At 49.7% G+C, this 24,580-nt stretch overlaps 1 protein-coding gene across 2 annotated transcripts in view; it reads left to right on the top strand.

Annotated features, from left to right (window-relative positions):
• Nucleotides 1-2,036: 2,036 nt before the first annotated feature.
• NHERF2 (NHERF family PDZ scaffold protein 2) overlaps nt 2,037-24,580 on the top strand; it is a 97,630-nt gene continuing 75,086 nt past the window's right edge. The window contains exons 1-2 of one of the 2 annotated variants that reach the window (XM_073361717.1): nt 2,037-2,729; nt 9,218-9,478. In XM_073361717.1, the coding sequence (XP_073217818.1) occupies nt 2,520-2,729; nt 9,218-9,478 (471 nt within the window). In that variant the 5' untranslated portion in view covers nt 2,037-2,519. The remainder of the gene's footprint in view (nt 2,730-9,217; nt 9,479-24,580) is intronic. The other variant, XM_073361716.1, reaches the window with a different exon arrangement.

Below are 24,580 nucleotides of genomic sequence, written 5' to 3'. Positions count from 1 at the left end.
AAAAAGAAAAGGAGGACTTGTAGCACTTTAGAGATAAATTGGTTAGTCTCTAAGGTGCCACAAGTACTCCTTTTCTTTTTTCTAAAGTTTCCAGACTCTCTCTGGCCTGCTTTCACATCATCCCAAAGCTTTGTGCAAACAGGCAGAGATCGATTCTTCTGCAGAGCAGCAGCTAACTACAGAGCAGCAAGGTCTGATGACAGCTGGCATATTGCCAGAGGTCTGAGGCACTTCACAGGTTAAAATTCTCACCACAAGGACACCACAAATAGAGCGATGATGGGCTGATCACAGAGCTTGGGAACTGAAATCAGCTGCACTTGTTTCCTTTCAGGCTGATGGCATCAGGGAACCTCAATTTAAGGAAATTATGTGCCTACCATAGACTTGATCAGAACAATATTCATTGCCACATTATTTCCTCTTACAGTTACAGCAAGATCTCAAGTTAGATATGAGATCTGGACTGGCAGTCTTAATATAGAATAATAATGTAATCTATTCCTAGATAGACACTTTCCTCACATCTATGCATCTCTTTATCTTTCTACTGCTAGGCCCCTCATTACTGTAGTATCTGTTCCTGTTCCTCAAAGGCATTTGGGCTATTACTTGCACTAAAATCAATGGGAGTTAGGAGCCTAAATACCTTTGAGGAACTGGGTCTGAATGCCTATGAAGAAATCTGTCCTATCTCAGTGATAGACAAATACATAGGTCCTGGGAAAGAGATGCTCGAGTATAAGACCAGAAAGAACCTTCAGCTGCACCTGCTTTCAAGCCTTGGACTTGTTCAGCACCATCTCATGAAACAGAACATGCCAGCCTCCCAGTCCCACAGGATCTTTTAAGTAAGCTACAGTCACTGGCCCTTTTCCATGTGTGAAGCTGAGTGCAGAGACCAGCCATTTGGGGATAAGATGCTGTTGCATCTCATGGGGGTCAAACACCAGCCTTAGCTTGGAATGGACTGGGGAGGTCTCTCCTGGGGAAGACCAGGCGGAGTTCCTTGTTGGCTGTTTTTAAGACCTGATCCAACAACTCCCACTAAAGTCCTATGGGAAATCTCCCTACAAGTCCATTATTTTAGTTACTTATTCACCACCAGTTCTGGGACTCATGCTTTCTGGCCTTGGCTACCCCTATCCTCCCATTCTTTGTACAGACAGCTCACTGGACCATTCTTGCCCTTATGTCTGATTTCATCTCTGAGCTCTGGAATCGCATTGAAACCAGCTGGCTTCCCTCTTGGATAGGTTTAACTGGCTCTGGATGGCACTTTGACACCTGGCGACAGGCACTTGGCAAAGGGCTGGAATGAAATAAAGACTAGTTTTGATCACGCCCTTCACAAAGTGGTTTTCACCAAGCCTCAGTGAGTAGCTGGGCCCCTGGCGTGACCAGCAAAGAACTCACTAGGTTTTGGAAAGAGCGTGACCCAGCTAGACCTCCCTGCACCCCTATTTTACACAGTGCCACCCAGAGGATTCAGGGTGCCTGGGCAAAGCAATACTATTGTATGCATCCGATGAAGTGAGCTGTAGCTCACGAAAGCTCATGCTCAAATAAATTGGTGAGTCTCTAAGGTGCCACAAGTCCTCCTTTTCTTTTTATTGTATTCTGTGGGGCCCTGGGGCAAATTGCCCCACTTCTCCCCCGCTCCGCCGGGCGGCCCTGATTTTACATCACCCAGGCAGGGCCCTACCAGCGGTGTTCCGGTGCCCCCCTCCCTGATGTCCCACACTATGATTTGGGGGGGGGGCGGAGGGGACTAACACCAATTTACAGAGACCACAAAGAGCATGAGACAGACAGGACAGCTTTCCCCCGCCCAGAGGTCTATGCTGGGTTGTGGCTGGATTATTTTTTTGGTGGGGAGCCTACATGACCCCCCCCACACACACACACACTCCCACCCCCCTCCCCACTCACTCCCACCCCAGCCAGCTCTGGAAGGTTCCGGGTTGCATCAGGGGGAGGTGCAATGATCGCATCTGGCCTCCGAGCTCTTCCCCCGGCTGTAATGTCACTCGGAGCCGTAGGCAGCGGGGAGGAGGCGCTGCAGCCCCAGTAACAGCGGCGGGGTCCGGAGCAGTCAGAGCCGCGGGCGGCGGCAGCAGCAGCTCCGGTCGGGCAGCCGAGGCGGGGCGCACGGGGGGCCGGTGCAGGGGGACCCCAGAGGCGGGCGGAGGACGCAGCATGGCCCCGCTCGGCGGCGGCAGCCCCAGCCCGGCCGCCGCCTCCGCTCCTCGCCGCCGGGCTCCTGCCTCCGCGCTTCTCCGCGCGTAAGGGGCCCGGACTCGCCAGGTGCCCCGGCCGGAGAGAGGCGCAGGCAGGGAGCGCGCCGGCCGCCCCGCACCGCACCGCACCGCCCCGGCGCTGCGGCCACTCGTTGATCCCGCCGGGATCGCGCTGCCCTCGGCCCTGCGCCTCCAGCGGCCGCGCTGCGGGCGCGGCGCCCGGGCACCGACCTTGCCCCCGGGGAGCTGCCCCGGCGCGCGGCTGGAAGGGCCCCAGCCATGGCCAAGGACCAGCTGAAGCCCCGGCTCTGCCACATGATCAAGGGGGAGAGCGGCTACGGCTTCCACCTGCACGGCGAGAAGGGCAAGAGCGGCCAGTTCATCCGCAAAGTGGAGCCCGGCTCCCCGGCCGAGGCGGCGGCGCTGCGGGCTGGGGACCGGGTGGTGGAGGTGAACGGAGTCAACGTGGAGAAGGAGACGCACCACCAGGTGTGCAGGGCTGCCGGGGGGGGCTCCTGCCATGGGTCGGTCCGCCCGTCTGTGGGTGGGTGCGTGGGCAGGGGGGTGCCCGTGGGCGGTCTGTCCGCCCGTCTGTGGGTGAGTGCCGGGGCAGGGGGGTTCCCTGTGGATGCTCTGTCTGTGGGTGGGTGCTGGGAAAGGGGGGTTCCCGTGGACGGTCTGTCTGTGGGTGGGTGCGTGGGCAGGGGGGTGCCCGTGGGCAGTCTGTCTGTCCATCTGTGGGTGAGTGCCGGGGCAGGGGGGTTCCCTGTGGATGCTCTGTCTGTGGGTGGGTGCTGGGGAAAGGGGGTTCCTTTGGACGGTCTGTCCGTCTGTGGGTGGGTGCGTGGGCAGGGGGGGTTCCCTGTGGACGGTCTGTTTGTCCGTGGGAATTGGGGATGGTCTGTTTGTCCATGGGTGGGTGCTGGGGTAGTGGGCTGCACGTGGACAGATGGTCTGTCTGTGGGTGCTGGGGCAGGGTCTAACTCATATTGGATTCCTCTGACTGCCTGACTCCAGAGCTGGAATAAGTGGTACTGCCAGGTGACAGTTAATCTGGGGCTGAGCAGTCCAGATGTTTGCAGTGGGTTTCAGCTGGAGGTTGGGAGTGGGGAAGCCAGAGTGACATGGAAAGTTTTGGTTAATAATCCTTAGCACCTGCTTTTCATCTGCTGTGTCTGTGTCGCCTGCTGGTGGAATGAGGTGCCCTGATGTTGGGTCATTAACTTGTTTCCTGTAATTCCTACGGTTCACATGCCCCCTGCTGCCCCCACTCTTCATGTATTTCTATTCAGAGAGGTTAAAGTCAGGAAAGTTCTATCAAGTCACATCTAACCCACCCCCTGCCAGTGCAGGGTTGTTCCCTACAATATATTTCCTAGTGCTGTGTCCAGTCTAGCAACAAGGCTTTTTTATTTAGCTGTAAAACGCAGAGCCGTACACTAGCAGCTTTGAATTGGGCCACCCATGTGTTGTTTTTCTTCTGGAGATCTGTCAGTGTCCGTTTTGGGCACTAAAACTTATTTATGATAAGGCTCTGAGTCGTTTTCCCATTCTCTGCTGGATTTCCCAGGCAAGTTTCCAAGTGAAGCTAGCGTGATGGAAAGAGGGTCTCTCTTTGGGTGATGGTTCCTGTACCACAGGGTGGATAGAGTAATTCACACAGAGATAAGCAGTTTATTGGGGGTAAGATCCCTGTTGGGACAGGGACCAGAACTCTAACCCTGCTGAGACTTTCCTTGACCCTTCAAATGGAGCACGGAGCCTGCTACATATGCCTGAAACCTCCTTATTTTACCCTGCTCCCTCGGCTCCTTGGAAGATGTCTGCAGGAATGTGCTAAAGTTGGGGGGAGGGGGTCAGAGAAGCTAGGAGGGTGATCGTCTCTCTGAATGTTTGTTTAAAAGCTTCCCTTTGCCAAATGACCAGCAGTAGATAGTGCAGTAAAATATGTTCTCACACAGTTCTCTACCCAGCAACGTTATCGTACCATGCTGAGGCAAGTAAGTTTCAGCAACGGCAGTGTGTTATAGCGTGGTTGATCTTGTCTGTATGGACGACATCTAACTGTGCAATAATCATGTTACGTCCCTGCCAAGACCAGGCAAGGTTGGAAAGAGCAAAGTGTGTTATGACATGGGCAGGGCATTGCTGTGACATAGTCAGCCGTTGAGTTGTAGGTGAACAGATTCCAGCAGAAAGTAGCTTCTGAGGATAGGACAAGACGCAATAGACGTAAACTGCAGCAAGGGTGGTTTAGGTTGGACATTAGGAAAAACTTCCTGTCAGGGTAGATGAGCAGTGGAATAAACTATCCAGGGATGTTGTGGAATCTCCTTCATTGGAGGTTTTTAAGAGGAGGTTAGAAAAGCCCCTGTCGGGGTGGTCTAGATAATACTGAGTCCTGCCTTGGGTGCAGGGGACTGAACTAGAAGACCTCTCAAGGTCCTTTCCCGAACTACGATTCTGTGATTTTGAGCATGGTACTGGGAATCGGGTGACCTGGGTTCTATTTTCTAACTCTGCCACTGACTCCCTTTTTGACCATGGGCAAGCCACTTCTCCTTGCTGTGCTTCCGTTCTGCCCTGTGCAGTCAGTAATGCTTACTGACCTGTGTAAAGTGCCTTGGCATCTACTGTTGCAAAGACTATGCAAATATTCACCATAATTATTATTATCATCACATAATTTATACTTGCACTCACTACAATGTACTTTGGAAAAATAATGGCCAGAAACAAGCAGCTTCTAGCCTGAATTGGAGATCCCTTTGCGTTTCAATAGCACGGTGCTTTCGAGTCCCATTGGGGCAGCTGTTTTGCCTATCTGCATAGTAGTTTTCAGGGCACTGCAGGGTTGAATATTTTAGTAGCTTAGAGCATATGGCAGGCGCCTCCTGTAATAATTTCTACGTGCCGCGTGGTGATCTGTCGTCTGCATGCTTCATGGAACCATCAGCACTTTGGAAGTAGTGGGTCTCAGTTTTTAGTTGCCAACAGTGGGTCCTAAAGATGTGGAATGACTGACTGATTTGCTGAGAGATACAGAGCCATCCCCAGTCGTGGTACAAGTGTGGTAACGCCATTAAAGTGCTATGTAACTGAGACCCAGCCGGGATGTGGCTCTTATTGTTTGGTCGTTAATTAAGTCAGTGCTGTGGACCTGAGAACCCTCCGCAAAAGTTAACACTTGCCCCTCCAGTTATATTTGGAATGGAGTCAGGGTATATCTATTACTCTGTTCGAATTGCTGGGTGGATGAGGGTGTTCTTATTACATACGGAGCTGTGTTTTGCTCCAGGAAATTGTCAAGACTTCGTATACTAAAATCTGATGTGATGATGAAAGCTGATTCAACATTGCTGAGGCATCAATTTCATGTATGAAATGTGTGGGCTTTTTGCTTGCGTAGGCCAAGTGAAGCTAGAGACATTTCATCCTCTCCATATTTTCTTCTAAGCAAGACATAATGAACCTCTGGAACTCGCTGCTACAGGGTATTACTAACACAGATAGCTTAGTATGTTCCAAGAAGGATTCAACATTTGTATGAACCGAGTTAGCATCTGCAGTCACATTAGCTGGGATGGCGTTACAAAGGGCTGGGCTGCCAATCCTCATGCTTCAAAACAATATGCTGGTAATATTCTGGTGGTCAGGAGAAAACTTTCTCCATGACAAATTGCTGAAAAGCTATGTACATTGTGAGAGTGTTACACCATATGTATCGGACATTGGCTTCTGTTGATGACAGGATATTGGATTTGGTGAACGGTTGGTCTGATCCTGCTTGGCTTTTCCTGTTCTCTTAGGGATGTCAGCCTTGGAGCTAATAACAGGTTTACGCCTACATCTGAAACAGTCAGTAGCAAAGAGCCTTTTGCACGTTGTTCTTGTACTCACTTCCATTTATGCTTTTTAGGGTAGCAATTAGGAAGGGTTGGGTGAATAGGTTACCATTTTATCCATCTCTATTACTCTGACTGATGGGGTTATTAAATAAAGGCAAACTTGCCTCGTCCAGATATGAGACACTGCAGAGAGTGACATGACTTACTTAGTGCACAGTGGTTTCACTGGCAGGGACAAGCAGCTGTGTCTGCAGTCTATACATTTCTCATCGGGCTGTTTTCCATCTGTGGATGTGGGTTCTGTGACCTGGCCTGGGGTTTGCTAAGTAATTGAGCAGTGGGGCTGTTTGTCACTTGTAACCTTGGTGATTGTAATATGTCCTGTACCCTGGTCAGGACAACTGAAGCTGCAGGCCATAGCTCGGTTAAACATTAATTGGTAGCAAATCTGTAGGTAGAAGGCAATTTGGGTGAAAATGATCATGAAATGATACATGTCCTGATTCTAAGGGAAGGAAGGAGCGAGAGCAGCAGAATAAGGACAGGTTTCAGAATAGCAGCCGTGTTAGTCTGTATTCGCAAAAAGAAAAGGAGGACTTGTGGCACCTTAGAGACTAACCAATTTATTTGTGCATAAGCTTTCGTGAGCTACAGCTCAATATATATATTGTGTATATAATGTCTTCTGCAGTTTCCACAGTATGCATCCGATGAAGTGAGCTGTACCTCACGAAAGCTTATGCACAAATGAATTGGTTAGTCTCTAAGGTGCTACAAGTCCTCCTTTTCTTTTTGAGAATAAGGACAGTGGAGTTCAAAACAGCAGACTTTGACAAGCTCCCGAGAACTGGTTGGTAATGTTCCGTGGGAAGAAAACCTCAGGGGAAGAAGGAGTTCAGGAGAGCCGTCAGTTTCTCAGGGAGAGTCTATTGAAGACACAACTGCAAACTATCCCAATGAGAAGGAAGTATAGGAAGAGGTCAGTATGGCTCCGTCGGGAGCTCTGGAACTCAAAAAGGAATCCTACAAAAAGTGGAAACATGGACAACTTGCTAAGGAGGAGTACACAAGAATAGCACAAGCAGGTAGGGACAAAATCAGGAACGCCTATCAAGGGACATAAAAGGCAATAAGAAGAAGTTTTTTATACACATTAGAGCAAGAGAAAGACAAAGAAAAGTGGAGGATCTCTACTTAGTTGGGAAAGAGAGCTAATAACTAATGACATAAAGAAAGCTAAGGTGTTTAAGGCCTGTTTTGGTTCAGTCTTCACTAAAAAGGCTAATGGTGACCAGATACGCAAGGTAAGTAATGTTAACCACAAAGGGGAAGGAATGCAAGCCAAAATAGGGAAAGAACAGGTTAAAAAATGTAGATAAGTTAGATGTATTCAAGTCAGCAGAGGGCTGGATGAAATTCATCTTGGTTACTTAAAGAACTAGCTGAAGCAATCTCAGAACCATTAGCAATTATCTTTGAGAAATCATGGAACACGGATGAGGTCCCAGAGGAGTGGAGAAGGGCAAACATAGCACCTATCTTTAAAAAAGGGAACAAGGAGGACCCAGGGAATTATAAACCAATCATCTTAACTTCGAAACCTGGAAAGAAACTGGAACAAATTATTAAAAAAATCAATTTGGAAGCCCCTGGAGGATAACGGGATTATATGGAATAGCCAGCATGGGTTTGTCAAGAACAAAATGCCAGACCAGGGTTACTGGCCTGGTGGATAGGAGGGAGGCAGTATACATGATATATCTTGATTTTTAGCAATGCTTTTGACATGGTCCCACATACTGTTCTCATAAACAAACTAGGGAAATGTGGGAGGGCATAACTAGTGGGGTCCGGCAGGGGTCGGTCCTGGGTCCGGTACTAGTCAGTATTTTCATAATGACTTGGATAATGGAGTGGAGAGAGTGCTTATAAAATGTGCCAATGACACCGAGCTGTGAGGGATTGCACGCACTTGAGAGGACGGGATTAGAACTCAAAATGACCTTGACAAAGGGGAGAACTGGTCTGAATTCAACAAGATGAAACTCAATAAAGATAGGGGCAAATTGCTTTACTTAGGAAGGACAAATCAAATGCACAACCACAAAATGGGGAATAACTGGCTAGGTGTTTGTATTGTTGAAAAGGATCAGGGGGTTATAAGCATCTGGAGCCTGGACTGCTTCGCTCCAGCTGGAGGGCAAGTTTCCCAGCAATATCCTTCACCCTCCTGCCCTAAACAGAAGACCCCGTAGAAGGGCGAGTGATGTTCAGTCTGTAAGAGTCTGTCCGCTGAGATCACCCACAAAGGAACCATCTGATAGCTGTTTGGATGGCTTTGTCAGGTGGAGTCTTGTCTGCTCCTATCTGTGAACTTATCTGGCCCCGTCACCATAGTACTTGAGCACTTCACAAGCATCAATGTATTTATCCTTCGCCCTGAGGAGGGCAGAGCTGTTATCCCCATTTTACAGGTGGCAGAGCTGAGGCACAGAGAGACTCACCCAAGGTCACACACGGAGGCTGTGGTAGAGCCTGGAGTAGAAACTAGGTCTCGAGCAGCCCATGCCCACCCCTAGCCTGTCCTTCCTCTCACTAGCTTGGCTGGGTAGCACCAGCTCCTTTCATCATGTCCCTCAGTTTAAAGACCAAAACACAGCCAACCCCCCTTTTCCGCCCCTCCCCCCAAGCCTTCTCCTGTCAGCAATTCATTCCCTACTGACCTGAGCTGGATTCTGAGCAGGGACGAAGAGGGTGACGGACCCTAGATCCCATTCTTAACCCCTTCAGCTGGCCTTTGCTTTCCTCAGCTCTGCTGTCTGGTAGCACAAAGCCAGGATGAAGGCACGGAATCAGATCATTTCTTTCATAAATATGTGTGTGTGTGTGTGTGTGTGTGGGGAGAATCAAATATTTCAGCACCATGGGGAATATGAGAGAGAGAGAGGGGTAGGGGTGTGTGTGTGTGTTATTTATCTGTTCCTAGGAAAGATCCTGGTTACAAGATTGCTGAGACCCCATCCTTGCGGAGTGGCTGCATCAGGGAGAGCGGCCTGGGGGTTGTGGATCTTGTCATTTGGTTTGCAGTTGCCTGGCTAAATCTCTCTTGCCCTTTCTGTTCCCTTCCAGGTGGTGCAGCGCATCAAAGCGGTGGAGTCTGAGACCCGCCTGCTGGTGGTGGATAAGGAGACGGACGAGTACCTGAGCAGCCTGCGGCTGACGGGCACCGAGGAGATGGTGCGCGCCGGGATCCCGGTGACCTCCAACACGTCGCCAGCCAAATCCCCCGGCAGCGACAACGGAGACTTTTGGAAACCGCAGCTGGAGCTGAGCGGCGGGAGCCTCAGGAGTCACTCGTCGCACAGCTTCCCCTCGGAGAGCGGGAAGAAGGTAAGTGGACAGCGATAAATAGCCCGGGGGGAGGCTCTAGCGGGACGGCGCCGGTCCAACCGGTGCTTCTGCAGACGGCTTCCGAGTCCCCCGCTGTTTTCTTGCAGCCTTGTGTTCTTCTGGCCTCTACCCAGCTACCTCCAGATGCACATCAAGTTGTGCTTAGCAGCCCGTGTGCCAGGGGAAGTGGCTGCCTGGGATACCCCTTGCGCCCAGGGCAGCCACATTCCTGTAGCCGGGCTTTGTGCTGTCTCCTTTCTCCGAACAGTGGAGGATCTCTGCTAAAACCTGGGGAATGCTGCTTGAAGCTACGTTACCTCCTGCTGGGTAGTCTGATCCCAGGAGTCGTGGAGGAGCACAGGCAGCTGTGTGAGGAGGGTGGAAGGGAGCTTGCAGCGAGATTTCCCCTGTAGGGTTAGCTGCGTTTGGAGGGTTGATTACCCAACGAACCATGGCCTTCTGCTGTGCTCTGCCCTCTTTTTCCCAACTTCTCTGCTACCTCCTCTGCCCTGCAGACCACAGCGGAAAATGTAGGGACCCTGGACATGTAATGAAGCCGTGAGGCCTCTGAATGAGTTTGTCCCTCTCCTTGTATTTCCACGCGGGGGGAGGGGAGGGAACCGTGGGGGCTATTGTGATCCTGTTTCTGTTTAAACAGGGAGGAAATTAGCCTCTTTACAAGCTGCACAGTTCTTGCCTCGTTCGATCTTCAGCAAAGTTTCTTTTATTAACTCTGTGAAGAGGGAAAGCATTCAAGGTGGAAAATGTGTGGTTTCCAGGGCTGCGGTCTTTCATGGAGACAGTACGGGCTTGCACTCCCTGAGAGGCGGGAGGGATTCATGTCCAGGCTGCCCTTGCTCATGGGGGATGTTGATAGGCTTGCACAGGGATGTTTGCATGTCACTGAGCTGATTGTTTTATGACCCATCCAGGGGCTGTAATTCCCCCAGGATTTCTAATTGCAAACAGCTTTGTCCTGTTCCCCTTGGCAGCAGAAAGGCCAAGATTGGAATGGATCACAGAGTGTGAATGCTCCGATTTTAGGTGTGGTCTCTCTAGGCCAGCCTGGAGGTTCACTGGGGCAGCGGGTGTGTAATGCTTGTCCTGTGGCTGAGCGGCAGGTTTCGCTTTCCAGGGCCTTTCTGATCAGCCCTCAAGTCGGCGTAAGTTTTTTTTTTTTGAAAAGTAATAAAAACAAATTAAAATGTCTCTATTTGTTGGCGCAAGAGCCTTGTGCCGTGGTTCCCTCTAGGAGAGAGGGAAGCAGCAGCTCAGATTCTCCTTTCTCCTTTGCCAGGGTAACATACTTTCCCTGCTCCTAGTATAAAGACATGGTGACCTGCCTTGCATCCTTTGATACAGAGCCCTGTAGACTCTCTTGCAGAGGCTTTGTGAGCTGCCTCCGCTCTGTTATGGGACTCACCTTTCTTTTCCTTGGGAGACCAGAGGCAACGTGGTTTTACTTTCAAATGATTTGAAGGCCTGGATAGCAATAATCTCTAGCTCTTATCTAGCACTTTTCATCCATAGATCTCCAAGCGCTTTCCAAAGGAGGTCAGCAGCATTATCCCTAACATCCTGAGCTGGTCACTGAGGAGGAGCGGGTCTGTGAGACGTAGAGGGTCAGTTGTCAGGGTAGCCAGGCAGTCTAAGGTGGTGTGATAGGTCACAGCACAGGATAAGCTTCTCTAGCCCACCCTGGCATATACCCTTTTTTTTTTTTTTTTACTGTGTTCCTCTGGCCTCTGTTATCCAGGAGGTCAGACTAGATCAGTGGTGAAATGTTACAGGGGGTTCTTGGGGGGGAAAAATTCCCTAATGGCAGGCAGATCTGTCCCTAGGGACCGCGGGCAGCACAGGGCCAGCAGCCCAGAGCCCCTGGACTTCCAAGAGCTAAGCAGATCGAAGCAAGCATACCTATCACACTGTGGAGACTTAAACTTCAAGACTCCTTATAAGAACTGGAAAGGGAGGTGGATATTTTTTGCTGTTTATAAAATGAAATCGGCAGCTAGTGTTGTTTTTTTAAATTATGATGATGAACAAGTTTAAGCTTTGTTGTAATGTGCATTATTTGCCTGGACTGCTCAAGACTTGAACGCTTGTGTAGGATGAACTCTTTGAGTTGGCTTCTTAAATCCCTTCGTGCTGTTTCACATCTGATACTCCTTGATGAAACATAGGAGCCTTGTCTTATAACAGGCTTATTCAAAGTGATACAAGCTACGAAAGTGAGCTCTTGGAAGAGTGTTGCCGTTTTCATCATGTAATAAAAATACATTAATAATAAACAGTGTGTAATAAGCATGTCATAAAAACAAATTTTATATTTCCAAGATCACTGCTTTTATAATTTGTACTCTGGTAAAGGAGAAGATCCCTGGAAATATTCATTCTTAGGAGGGGGTTTGTGAGACTTGACATTTTAGTGAAAGGGGTTCACAGGTTGTTAAAATTTGGGAACCACTGGACTAGATGATTCCAGCCTTGGAATCTACAAATCGGTTCAAAAAGTGGGGGTTCTCCAGAGACCTGAGCAGAGAAAGGGGTGGGGGAGGAGAAACTTGTCAACTAATTTATTTTTAAAAGTTGTGAAAGAGTGTCCAAGAAATGGTTCCAAGCAGTTCTAGTTTGGCCTTCTCTAGACTTTGCTTTGGTTCTCCCGGGCCAAGCACAGTAATAGAGTGGGCCCAGAATAGAAGCAAAACTGAACAGCTCGATGGTGCGTGAAGCCAAGTGAGGTGGCTTTGCCTTCAGACCACATAGGTTGCTTTGCTGGATTAGGGCTCCTGTTTCCCAAAGTCCATGCCACGTGCCTGGTGGCGTGGTGTGTGCCTCACTGCCCACTATTGGATGGAGCGTGTCAGGGCTGCTCTGGTATTTGGGGTTCCCGTTAACGGGTCAGGCAGCAGGAAGGGGTTTGTGAATCAGCCGTAGGTCACGAATTCTGTTCCCTGGGTTGCCTGCTGATGCCTGTGGCTGCGGGTATGTACTTGTGGCTTGAGGCAGATTGCTAGTCTCCAGAAGCCAAGAGAACTGACCTTGGTTAATGCTGAGGATGAATTGACGCATGTAATGGCTCCAATTAAATGTTTTCTCTCTCACCTTTGCCCCCTCTCCGGGTGGCCCTTTGAAGAATGAGCACACGGGCCCCCCGCCCAAAGTCGTTTATCAGCACTGCGTCTATCGGCGACACTGTTGGGGGGTGGGGTCAGGGGTGAGCAGAACAGCACAAATTAGGTCCCGCTCCTTGTTTATGAAGGGGAACAGCTCGAGAGAGTGTGGAACCAAAACAACCCGGCCTAGAGAGACTGAAGGTTGGGGCCTCTTGCTGGGTGCAGCGAGGGGAGTCGATAAATACTTTGGACAAAGCAGAGTGGAGCTCTGACATGTGACCAAAGAGAATGAGCCTGGAGCAAAGCAGAGGAGTGACTTCCCAGGCTCCCTGCTCCTAGCTCGACCTCCTGGAAAGTGAAACCTCTTTCCCGTCTCCCATTGTTTGGGAAACATCAGCTCCAATTCCCCCCCCCCCCCCACTGAAACCCATTGTGTGCTGAAAAGACCATGGCCTGGGTGGGGCAGGGAACTGTGGGAAGGGAGCCGAGTGCTCACAGGACACTGGGGTGTGCTGTTTGCCCAGCCTGGCACAGCAAGTCCTGTTGTGAATGCCCATCAGCTGTCTTGCTGCCCCGGTGGAGGCTCCTGATCCTATTTTGAGCTCCTCTAATCACATTGATCTGCCATCCTCTCCTTGGGATCACCACGGAGGCTGCAGGTGGTTTCTGCATCACTTCTTCATACAACACTTCGCACTTGACAGCAGCTTCAAAGCGCTTTTACAGCCGGTAACTAGCAGCCTGGGGACCGGGAGTGAGTGTCGTTCTCCTCACTTGATGGAGGGGGAAAATGGCGGGATGGGGAAATAGCTATTCGTGGGGAGAGGACTGTTACTGAAGGGGCCAAAGGTCATATAGCAATTGCTCAGTACTGGGATTAGAACTCGGGACCTTGAATCCCATGTTCAGGCCACTAAATTGCACTGCTTCATATGCTTGCTGGTGGTATTCTAGGGAAGATTAGATTTGGCCCATCCGGCTGGCAATCAGCTTTTCAGGAAGCTGCCTTGGGACCTCAGGCACCCCCCACTGAAAACACCATGCCCCTGCAGAAAGGTCCTGGAGCTCCCAGGGGAGTTTCCGTTCATGATCAGTGTGGCTGCAGGACTCTAAGGAATACAAGCCTTGTCCCATTGTGCTGGAATCGCTCTATGGGAGGCACGGTTGCCTGTCAATGCGTGATCAGGTATCGTTACTGGATCCCCCCCCTCCCCCCCGTGCCAGAGCTTTGGGAAGCTGGGTAGATACAGTGTTGATTCAGTGTCTGCCTGAAACTACCCCCCCCCCCTCCCCACACACTCCCTTGGGGCTGCGTGTCAGGTTACTCCATAACTGATGGTGTGCACAGTCATGCGACGCAAGCACACGGACTTGTCCTTCTCAGTGGCTCTGTTCCCCCGGCCAGTTCCCGTCATGGGAGCCAGAGAGATTAGATAAGAACCCAGCTTTCCGAAGAGCTCAGGGATCTCCTCCATCATCATCCACTTATGCAGAGCAGGCGTGGGGAGTTGTGCCATGGCGTGATGTACATGGATGCAGTGGAGATTGTAACCCCTGGGGGATTGCATGGGCAGGCTGTTCACGTTGGGAGCTATTGCTTTTTCACACAGCAGCAGCCTTATGTTGGAAGAACACACCATCCTCTCGCCTCCAAGACCCACCCCCAACGACTGTCATTTGAAAGTGTATCCCCAACAGATCAACTTCCCCAGGACTGTCCCCCTTGAAATAACCACGTCCTGGTGCTGAATAATTCAACGTTTATTACAATCACCCTGGCTGCCATGAGACAGCCGATCGGCAGGGCTGTGTGCCAGAAGGTTATGTCATTGACTAGAGTGAGCACTGCCATGCCATGCCCTGGGAAGAAACGCGGAGCCACATAAACGGGATGGCGTTGTTGCAGGATGCTATTTTCGGCAGGCCGCCCCGGTGGTTTGTTCTCTCTCACAATCCGATACGGTGCGATTCCTTTGAACTAGAGTAGCGTCCTTCATACGACATCTCCACAGACAGTTTCTGGGGAGAATCGAGCCGAGTGCATGGGGGAAAGACACATAATGGGGAGAGCATTAGGGGCTGATGGGACAGAAATTAAAGCAGAACCCCGTCCCTACTCGTTCCACGTGAAAGAACGGCCAGAGTGCAGCAGAACGATCCAAGAATAGGAGATGGACACATTCCAGTAATAACTCACCCCCTGGACACCAACACCCCCAGGTCAGCCACCTCTTTGATGGGGGGAACCTTGTGCTCTGGAGCCAGTGTCTGGGATGTCCCGGACTGGCATGTCTGTGTTTGGGAGGTCTGTCTCTTCTAACTGCTGCTGGGAATTTTTTATCCTCCAGTAAAGCTGAGTTTAAGTTTTGTTTTTTAAAGGTCCGGGTCTCCCTGTGGAGCAGTGTGGGGGGTCCAAGCCCCGATTCTCTGTGCTGCAGGGGGTAATAGATTCATTGACTGTAAGGTCAAGAGGCACCATTAGATCAGTCCTACCGTCTGTATAACACAAGCCAATGAGTTTTACCCAGTTACCTCTGCGCTGAGCCTAATAACTTACGTTTGACTCACGCAAATCTTCAAGGATGCAGAACCTGTGAGGAAAATGGGGAATTTCAGTCCAGATCTACTCTGCAGATCTCAAAGGAGAACTTACCCCACTAAGTCAGGGATGGTGTCATGTGGCAACAACCAATATGGACTCCTCTCCCCATATGATGGCCCAGACAGCAGTAACAATTTAGTAACAGTGAGGATCCTTAATCCTTAGTGAGTCTCTGCCATCAAACACCCCTGCATCTCCCAGGGCTCAGCCATTATCCCGAGTTATCATTAGAGCAATTAGGATGGGATTCAGCTCTGTTCCATTTCCATTGTGGCCAGCTGCGGAAAGAAGAAAGTGTGGATGGAGACATGTCATTGAGTACCATCATTTTCAGATGTCAGCTCCTCTCCCCAGCATGGCAGTAACATCTTGTGTTTGTGGAGCACCTTGGGTCTCAAAATACTGTGTGAACTGTATACCTACATATGTATACCATAGATAAGCGATCACCTCTGGCGTACTGGAGCTCTCACCGGTAAACAGAGGGGAGATTTTGGCAGAGATGCACAAGGACAAACACGTCCTTTAAGGATCTTAAGGAGTTGACCTAAAGGAGCTGAGAATACCTTGGGTTTTCAGGTCTTCTCCAAAGGTCCTCAGCTTCCTTGCCCGGGAAGGAATAGGGCTGGAGCTAAACTGGCAGTTTCAAGGAATGTAGGTGTTTAAAACCAGCTACTTAAATCACTAAGCTATCTCCTCTGGCATCACCCTTCGCCTGTACGGCTGTGAGGTGTTATGGGGACTCTGACTTTTTACTGTTGCTTGCTTTAAAGTCAGTGGTTGCTTTGCTTAGCTGGAGCGGGGTGTGTGTGCCTGTGTGCTGTTTGCCTGGTTTTCAAGAAATTTCTCCCCAGGAGGTAAAGTTAACATAAGTTTTAACTGATACATTGTGGCTCGCCCCATAAATTACAACTTGGTCTCTTGGCTGAAGGAACCATATAATTTGTGAGCGCATGTGTATATTTGGACCTTTTACTGCAATCTGTGTTTGGAGGGATACAGAAGAAAATTTGCCATTTGCAACTTGGAAGAGGAAAGGACACAGCTACTGAAAGACGCTGTTGTTTAGAACTCCGATCAATGGGACTCTGAGTTTCTCCGTTGTGTTTGGACTGTCTTGCAGTTCTACCTTGATCAAGTCATGTAACCTCTCTGCTTCCATTTCTCCCCTGGCAAAACGTGGTTATTAATGTTGGCCTGCCTCACAGGGGGGCCATGAGACTTAAGTCGATGCTTTAGTGCTTTGAGATCCCCTGCTGGAAGGGTCCTAGAAATGCAAAGTATTGATAGAAAGTGGAGCTCCTCTGGAGAAATGTTCATTCTTTCCAAGTTCAGTTAGTCCTTGCTTTTGAATAGACTGGGTGACCCATGTGCTGTCTAAGTTGAATATCTCAGCATTTAGTGGGGCTCAGATCAGCCAGGACGCTTGAGCTTACGACTCCTAGATCTGTGGGGCTGCAGGCGGATGCATTAGGGGAGGGTCCTCATCTCTGCAGTTTGGTCCTAAAACAGCATATAAGCCCAGCTTGTCGCTAGGTTTGTGCTGAGGGCCACACATGGAGCGTGTGACCTCAGCAGGAGCTGTTAGTGTGTATTTAACGTCGATCACCCTGTAGGAAAAATAGATCAGTGGGGAATAAGATGCTAACAAAATGCCCAAATCCAATGTGTGTAAAAGGCCGGATTGTTGTTTTATGTCACAGCATTTGCTCAGGGCTGTACTAAATGAGATTGCACGGCTCTGGCCCGGCTGCTGCTCAGCGGTGTGAGTGACTTTCAAAATGCGCATGTCGCTGAAGTATGAAGAAATGTTCAATAGCGTGAGAAACCTGAGCCTGTGCCCTTTGAGATCACAAATCCAGGTGTGCACAACTGCAGCTGGACACGTCGCTTTGACACCAGACTGCTCCCTGGGGGAATCTTAAGAGGCCAACCTGATCCCTGGTGTAGCGGCACTGAAGTCATTGGGGTTACACCAGAGGCTAACTACGCCCAGTAGATTCAAAACTAGCTGTTAGAACCAGCTGGATATTTGACTTTCTGCAAGAGCTCCCCTGTGTGAAGTTGCCTTTTAGTCTTTCTGTTGTGGGGGCTGGGCCAAGGCCTGACACAGAGTGACGTTCTGAGACCAAATCTCATGCGCAGGCCACGAGAGCTGCGGCAGGAGAGTGGAATGTTGAACCAGATGTGGATGGGCTCTAACGCAAAGCCGTGCTCCCAAAGGAGCAGAGCAGGGGTTCTGCTTTATTGCAGTGCAGGTTTCATGGTGCACACAGGCAGTGCCTGTGTAAAGACACACATCTGGAACATGTGACCTGCAACTTCGCTGCTTTATGTCTTGCTTTTCTTGCCACTTTCCTGCAATGAAACCCTTGGAGAGTGGGAATGGTTCGGGCCAAACCCCAGGACCCATTCACCGTTCGGGTCAGAGCCGCTGCTGGGCCACTGACCCCCAAACTATGACCTACAGCTGGAGCTGAAAGTGGCAGAGGACTGCCATACCCTAGCTCTGTTGAAAGCAAGGCAAATCTCTCATTGACTCGAGGTTTGACTCTTAGTGCACTGAACTGAAAAGTGACGTCAAGGACAAAACCTGAAAGCAAGAAAGCAGAGTGGCAGCAGGTGCTAGTCTGATAGCCTGGAGACTGAAGGCATCTTGTGTCCAGAAACCAAGCTTTCCCCACGGTGCCTCCAGCCAGTGTTTCCATCCTTGCACTGAAAGGACCAATGCGAGGGGACAGGAGATATTTCGGTCTCCGTGGCCCATCCTACCCTTGCATCTCTGCAGAGACTGCCTCCAAGGAGCAGGGGCGGGTGAGCCGCGTGTCTTGTTGCCGCTGTAAACACCTGTCCGTGAACAACTGGGTCAGGAGTGGGGCATCTTGGCTGTGCCGGTGTTTGTGGAGGAAGCCTAGCGCTGCCTCTGCTAAGATAGCGCCCGCTCTGGGTACACCTACACGGCAATCAGTAGGTGGGATTGCAACACATGTAGACATCCCCGAGCTTGGATCTAGCTAAATGAAAGCTAGCTCGAGTCTCCATCGCAGGGAAGCTGCAGCAGCATGGGCCGTGGATGCTTGAGTACGTACCAAACGTCCTGCGAGGGCCTTCGCGGCCTTCAGTGCTGCTGTTACTCACCTAGCTAGATCAGAGTTAGCGCAGGTATGTCTGCACCTGCTCCAATTCCTGGTGTGCAGGTGGAGGTGTTCCGTTTAGCTGAGTGGCCAGTCCAGTCCGGACCTCCTCTAAGGAAACCATCCCAAAGGCTGTGTTTGCATAGCGCCTGCTTTCTTGGGTAAATGCATTGGCCATTTTATTACTTAGACTAAATACGCGAGTACAAAAAGGATCAATCTGCATTCAGGATTTTGTGGCTGCTAAACGTCTGTTCTTAAACGTTTGCTTTTTTGCTTTTTATCATTGCAGCCAGGTGCCCCCCTCGCCCCAATCTCTGCTCTGTATTATCGTCTTTTATCACTTTTTAAAAAACAAAGACGTGTCTTGTCTGGTAACTCACGTGGCAAGTCTTGAGTTATAACAGCCATGCGCAACCCTGCAAAATGCAATGTTTTAATGCGTAGGAATTAACATCTGATTCTTAATTTAAACCCTGCTTCCCGGGGCCTCTACAAGAATGTTATGAGGGCAGTGTTGCCTACTAGTTAGTGAAAGAAACTGGCCTCCTCATATTTCTATTCCCAGCGCTGTCAGTGGCTCACTGTGTAACCTCGAACAAGTCCTTTAGCTTCACTGTGCCTTAGTTTACCTGTTAGTATGATGGGGATAATTGTTACTGTTTATATTGCTGTAGAGGCCCCAGATGAGATCAGAGCCCCATTGTGCTAGACATGGTAGAAACTCCTAGCAAGAGATGAGATTACAGTCTAAATAGATAAGACTGCCAAAAGGTGGTAGGGGAAACTGAGGCACAGATAGCTGAAGTGTCACAGCAGGTCAGCGGCAGAGCCAGGAACAGAACCCAGGTGTCCTGACTCCCAGATGAGCATCTTGTCCTCTACATCACATTGTCTCTTGTGCCCTTACCTGCCTCAGAAGGGTGCTGTGAGGCCAAACAAATTGATGATTGTAATGCACGTTGGGACCCTTGATTGGACGGTGTTTGAAGAGTATTTGTATTTTTGTTTTGGTGCTGCCTGAGAACTCCATTTTAAAGAAGCTCTTGTGCTTGTGAGTGTCAGGGGGTGGCTCTCTGATCCTGCCAGGTGGAGACGAGCAGTTTGCTGACATGAGTGAAGAGTGTGGGGTTATTGCCATCCTAGGAACGTGACTTTACCGAGGCTCCTTTATTCTGATGAGCAAGCTGACCCTGGGCCCAGCTTACCAGGCCATTCTGGAAAATTAAGGGCAGTATGAAGAACTGGTTAATGTTCTTTGGCCACCAGGGGAAAAATCCTGCACTGAGTTCAGTGGGGCGACTTCACCCTCTGTCTGTGCTTCTTGCAGGGATGGGAAATTGATGGGAGTTGGGGGAAATTAGAGGCCAACAGGGATAAACTTGCCTCAACCTAGTTTGTAATTGGCTTGATTTTCCCCCTCCGCTCATCCAGCCTAAGCAGCACTCCAGTTTCCAAGTCTGTCTGCAAGCATGTTGTTTTGAACATCCAACACCTTCCGTGGTCTTGCTGCGTTTTCTGGGGGTTTGAACAGAAAGCAGCTGGGAGCGGCAGGCATGTCGCCTTGCTCAGATGGCAGCATTTCCACCTCCGCCAGTCAGGCCCCAAGCGGCACAGAACCATGAAAAGCGCGCGTGAGACACACGAGGCTGTCAGTAAGGAGGTTTCTCTGGTGGATTTCTTGACTGGCCCTTAGTGTGCCGGCCATGCGTGATGGGACAGTGGCTATTAAACCTTCTATGTGCTGGAGATGTAATAAAAACCCATGAAAAGTTCAGTGCCAGGGTACCAACTTGATGCATTCTTTGCTAAAGAGGCACTGGTTTAGAATGTGCAAGCTTTTTGTGCTGCTAGCAAGAGTTTATCAGTAACTGCAGGTGTAGATACAATATTTACATCAAGTCCCTAAATATTTATTGTTGTTTGGGTCAGGAATGAGAATTTTTTTCCTGTTGCAAATAAACCTCCAAGGCTGGCAATATCTTCTCTTGTGCGAATTCTCCCCGAGTACTGAAAGAATATTGAGCAACGATGAATGTTTTAAAAGGATTTTGCCAGCTTAGTTGAGGTCCAAAGTTTAGGGTTTATAGGATAGCCAGAAAGATTTAACGACACCTCGTATGAGCAGAAATGTCTGCAGTAATTATGTTATGAAATCACATTAAAAGAAATACATGGTTTTTAAATTAAAATATGCCCTGATCTCCCAAAGCATCAGTTTTAGTGTGCAGAGTGAAACTGGCTAGCAATCAGTGTGAACATGAATCTCAATTCACGGACCAAGTGGGGTGAACTGCAAAGCTAAAGAAACGGCCTAAGCACTTAGCCTGAAAGTCTTTGGGGCAGGGATTGTCTTTTTGTTCTCTTTGCTTAGTGCCGAGCACAATGGGATCCTGCCCCAGGACAGAGCTCCTTGGCGCTACAGTAATAGAAATAACAAATAGCGAAAGGTAAATTCGATTTTTTTAAAAATCACGTCCGTGTTGACCGTTTCAGGTGTTGCCACAGCCCAGGTAAAGAAGCGTTACACTGGATATTGTTTTTATGCAAAATCTCGACAGTGCCCCTTTAAGATCCGCTGTTGTTTTTTTTTGCAGTTTTGCTCGTGAACATTGCACGGTAGTCGTAGCTTTTCTTCTGTTATGGTTTCCTTGAGGCTGGAGCTTAATCATAACCTTGGCATTGAGCAGCGGAAGAGACTTGATGGGAGGATTAAATACATTTCCCTGCTTGGTGTTCTATATATTTTCTCTCCTTCTGCCAGTGTCTTTGTCGGTGGCAACGCTAATCAGCATTTTGCTGCCTCAGCACAGATCAACTGGTGGTAGCATCAGTGAACGTTGCAAGTGCATAGGACTCCCGCAGCCTCTCCTGTCTACACGAGCACTTCCTCCTCTGTTGCCTTGGTGGATCTGCACTGATGCTAAGACAGTGAGGGGAGATTTCCCAACATAGTCTATTGCAGCAGGCCCATGTGCGTTTGTAACGCATGGTGAGTGTATGTTATGGATCCCGCTCTGTGCTCCACAGACGATGAGCGGCTGTTACAGCTTGCTGCTTGGGAGTTCAGCTCTTTAGCTCAAGCTGTAGCCACTTGTGCTTTTAGCTCTGGAAATCCCCAGTCCAGGCTCTGCAGTTGGCCAAGATAGGCAGTCACGTAAATGGGGCCTCGTCTGGAATTTGAACTGCTCCAGGTCTTAGATGCTTGGGACAAACTTCCTCAGTCCAGAGGAAGTATGTAACGCACAAGTTAGCATGTCTTACATGTTCCGTCCTAGTGCTCCATCCACGGGAGGGTCTGGTCCCGCTCTTGGCTGCAGCTGCAAAAGGCTTGTGCTTTTGTAGAAGCCTGGTTCAGTCCTTGGTGTTGGCTGAAATGGGAGCTGTTTGGGGTTTAGCTAACTTCTTGTACGTCTGAGTAAGTGCATGCCTGAAAAGAAAAGAGCTTTCTGATGACCTCCATCATGTATACCTGTGTATATATAGTCTAACCACTGGAGCACAAACACACTCCACCCTGGCTTAAAAAAAAAATCCTTTACAAACCTGTTTCCGCTAATTCTTGGCTCCCTGCTCCGCTGAGCTGCATTAGAAATGTCCAGGGCAGGTCACCAGCAGGGCAGCCGTAGGAAGCTTAAATTGCAGCTGCCTGCCATACCTGGCTTAGCAGAGATGTACGGGATTTCAGGTTCCAGCACTAATTAGCCCCTTTGTAACCTTCATGGAAAAAAACAATAAAACTTGTTGACCTCCATTGCACGGCTTGTGAGCAAAAAGAGCCAGAGGGAGGAGATTTCAGGACAAATGAGCGTCTGTGCTTCTCTGAAATGACAAAGTTATAATTGAGGAGCCAACGCAGAGAGAATGAGCTGTTTCTAACTGAGTGAAGGCAGCCCCTATTCCAAGAGTGTTGCTAATGAGCATCAAAGCCTGCTCGCTGCAGTATGTGTGTCTGCAAAGCCAAATTTTCCATTTAGATTATTGCTGCTTTTTAAAATCTAGCCCAAGAAATAGATTATATGTTTTGGGTGGCTGTAACTGTACCGTGTGTAAGACCCTGTATTTACCCCACTCCAGTAACTTGCTTGGATAAGCAAGCAACCTACTTTGCTAAATCGCCCAGGGGCTGTATTACCCTGTTCCAATCCATTTCTGAAGTGGGGGGTTGTGAAACTGACCTGAGCCGGTTTGCTGTAGGGACAGACAGCCTGCAGGCTATGCGATGAAAAGGGCTGGGGGATAGAGAGAGAAACACTGCAAACCTTGCAAGTTCTTGACTTTGCTGCATTACTGATTTGAAACTTTGGTCTCCGGGATAACCTGAGAAGGGTTCTGATCTGAAGCCCAGGGAAGTCGATGCAATGACTCCAGTTGACGTCAGTGAGCTTTGGACCAAGCCTGAGATGCTGCATCCTCGGGACAGAAGGTCAACATACACACCTGCACACGCACCCTACATGGTAAAAGCAAAAGAATCCCACAGCACTGGGACATACGGGGAATGTGGGCATTGTCACCGTTCCCCATGGTACTAACAGCACCTGAGATTATAGATCTGAGAAAACCTTAAATGTCTTTTTTCCTATCAAAGCCCATTGGAAAATTCCCTGTCTTGGCAAAGCTCGAGCCGATAGCCTTCAAATGACTGAACAGTTCTTTTTTCCTCTCTGCTTTTCCCTGATCTGGATCTTGCAGGCATTTTGATCGATCTGATCAATACCCGCAGCATCTATTTCTAAAGTAATTGATTTTTCAGATCATCTGTGCTTTTGACAACGCAGACACTGGATGCTCTTTTAGAAGTAGAGCAAGGTGCATAACAGACACATAATAAGAGTCAGTCCCTGCTCTAAGGAGCTTACAGTCTAAACAGACAAGTGGTGGGAGAAAGGGAGGAGCATTATTTTACTAATGCACAGAAGATTCACTGACTTGCCCAAGGTCACACAGGGAGTCTGTGGCAGAGCCAGGATTTGAACCCAGACCTCCAGAGTGCCAGCCCAGTGCTTTATCACCATAAAACAATTTGGTTTTAAAATCTCAATGTGTTAGCAGTGATTCGGATCATGCCACTATCCTGTCCATATCCACCTTCTGGGAGTTGGGTTCTTGAATGCACCGATATTTAAAAACAGCCCGACCTTTTGTACTTCACCCTTTAAGGCCGTGGGAAACGGATGTGAACTGGCATCCCAAAGTACTTTGGTTCACCTCCTTGGGAAATCTATGCATTCACGTGAGGGTGCCCTTATCTGGCCCAGGGATTCATGCGAGACAAATGCAGTTTTGATGGCTGATGCGTGGGGCTTTGTGGCATCTTGAGGGCTGTCTGGAAGAAAGTCTTGCTGGGGAATATTGGCTGTCGGCTATTTTTGACTTGGGGTGTTGGCAGGAAGCCCCTCCTCAGGAGGAAGGTATCCACCCCGTGGCAGCGACTTCCTCTGCGGCGATATTTTTAGTGAAAGACAAAGCAAGTGGAAATGAGCTGGAGGTAGGAGCTAGATTAGCATCAGGATGGATTGTACGGCTGCCAGGGTGCCTTTTGTTCCCGGGGACACAAACTTCTCTGACCAGAGGAAGTCCTGATCCCACAGATGGGTGGATGCCGCTGCCGCATCTCAGACCCTCGAGCAGAAGACTCGAGGGCCGTCTTCATGGCAAAGAGTCTGGAAAGCTGACGCTCAAATGTCTTCTTGAACTGTCTTCGGAGTTGGCCTCCGCCTGTTGAGGCCTTGAGGACACCGGGGTAGGGGCTAGGGGTGGACAGTCATGTCTCTTATTAAGTCTGAGTATGACAGATACAAGTTCCAAGTAATGTTTGCAGAGGGACCATCTGCCTGCTTGGCACTGCTCAGCAGAGCGCGGGATAAGGACACACGACCTGTGTGACACGTAACCGAATCTCTCCAGGCCTCAGTTCTGGGATGACGACACTCACTCTTGTCTGGCTTGTGTGTTCAGGGCTGTGAGCTCTGCAGGGCAGGGCCTGTCTCTTACTGTGTGCCTGTGAAATGCCCAGCACGATGGGGCCTGGGCTGGTTGGGTCTCCTGAGGCCTGACAGGGGCCTCCAGGGCTACGCAATCAAATATTCTGTATCTGGGCGGGGGGCATCCTAAGGTGCAGCCAGGTGAAGCGACCGGTCCCGAGTCCCACAGGAAATCCGGACCGGAACCCAGGTCCCCTTGCTCCCAGCCTGTGCCTCAGTCACACTAAGCCCTGACCTCCTTGTCTGGCTTTTACTCTGGTCTT

Source organism: Lepidochelys kempii, chromosome 10 (genome assembly GCF_965140265.1).
Source record: "Lepidochelys kempii isolate rLepKem1 chromosome 10, rLepKem1.hap2, whole genome shotgun sequence".
Taxonomy (NCBI): Eukaryota; Metazoa; Chordata; order Testudines; family Cheloniidae; genus Lepidochelys; species Lepidochelys kempii.
The sequence above is the reverse complement of the archived record's forward strand: the minus strand, read 5'-3'. Positions and strand labels throughout refer to the sequence as shown.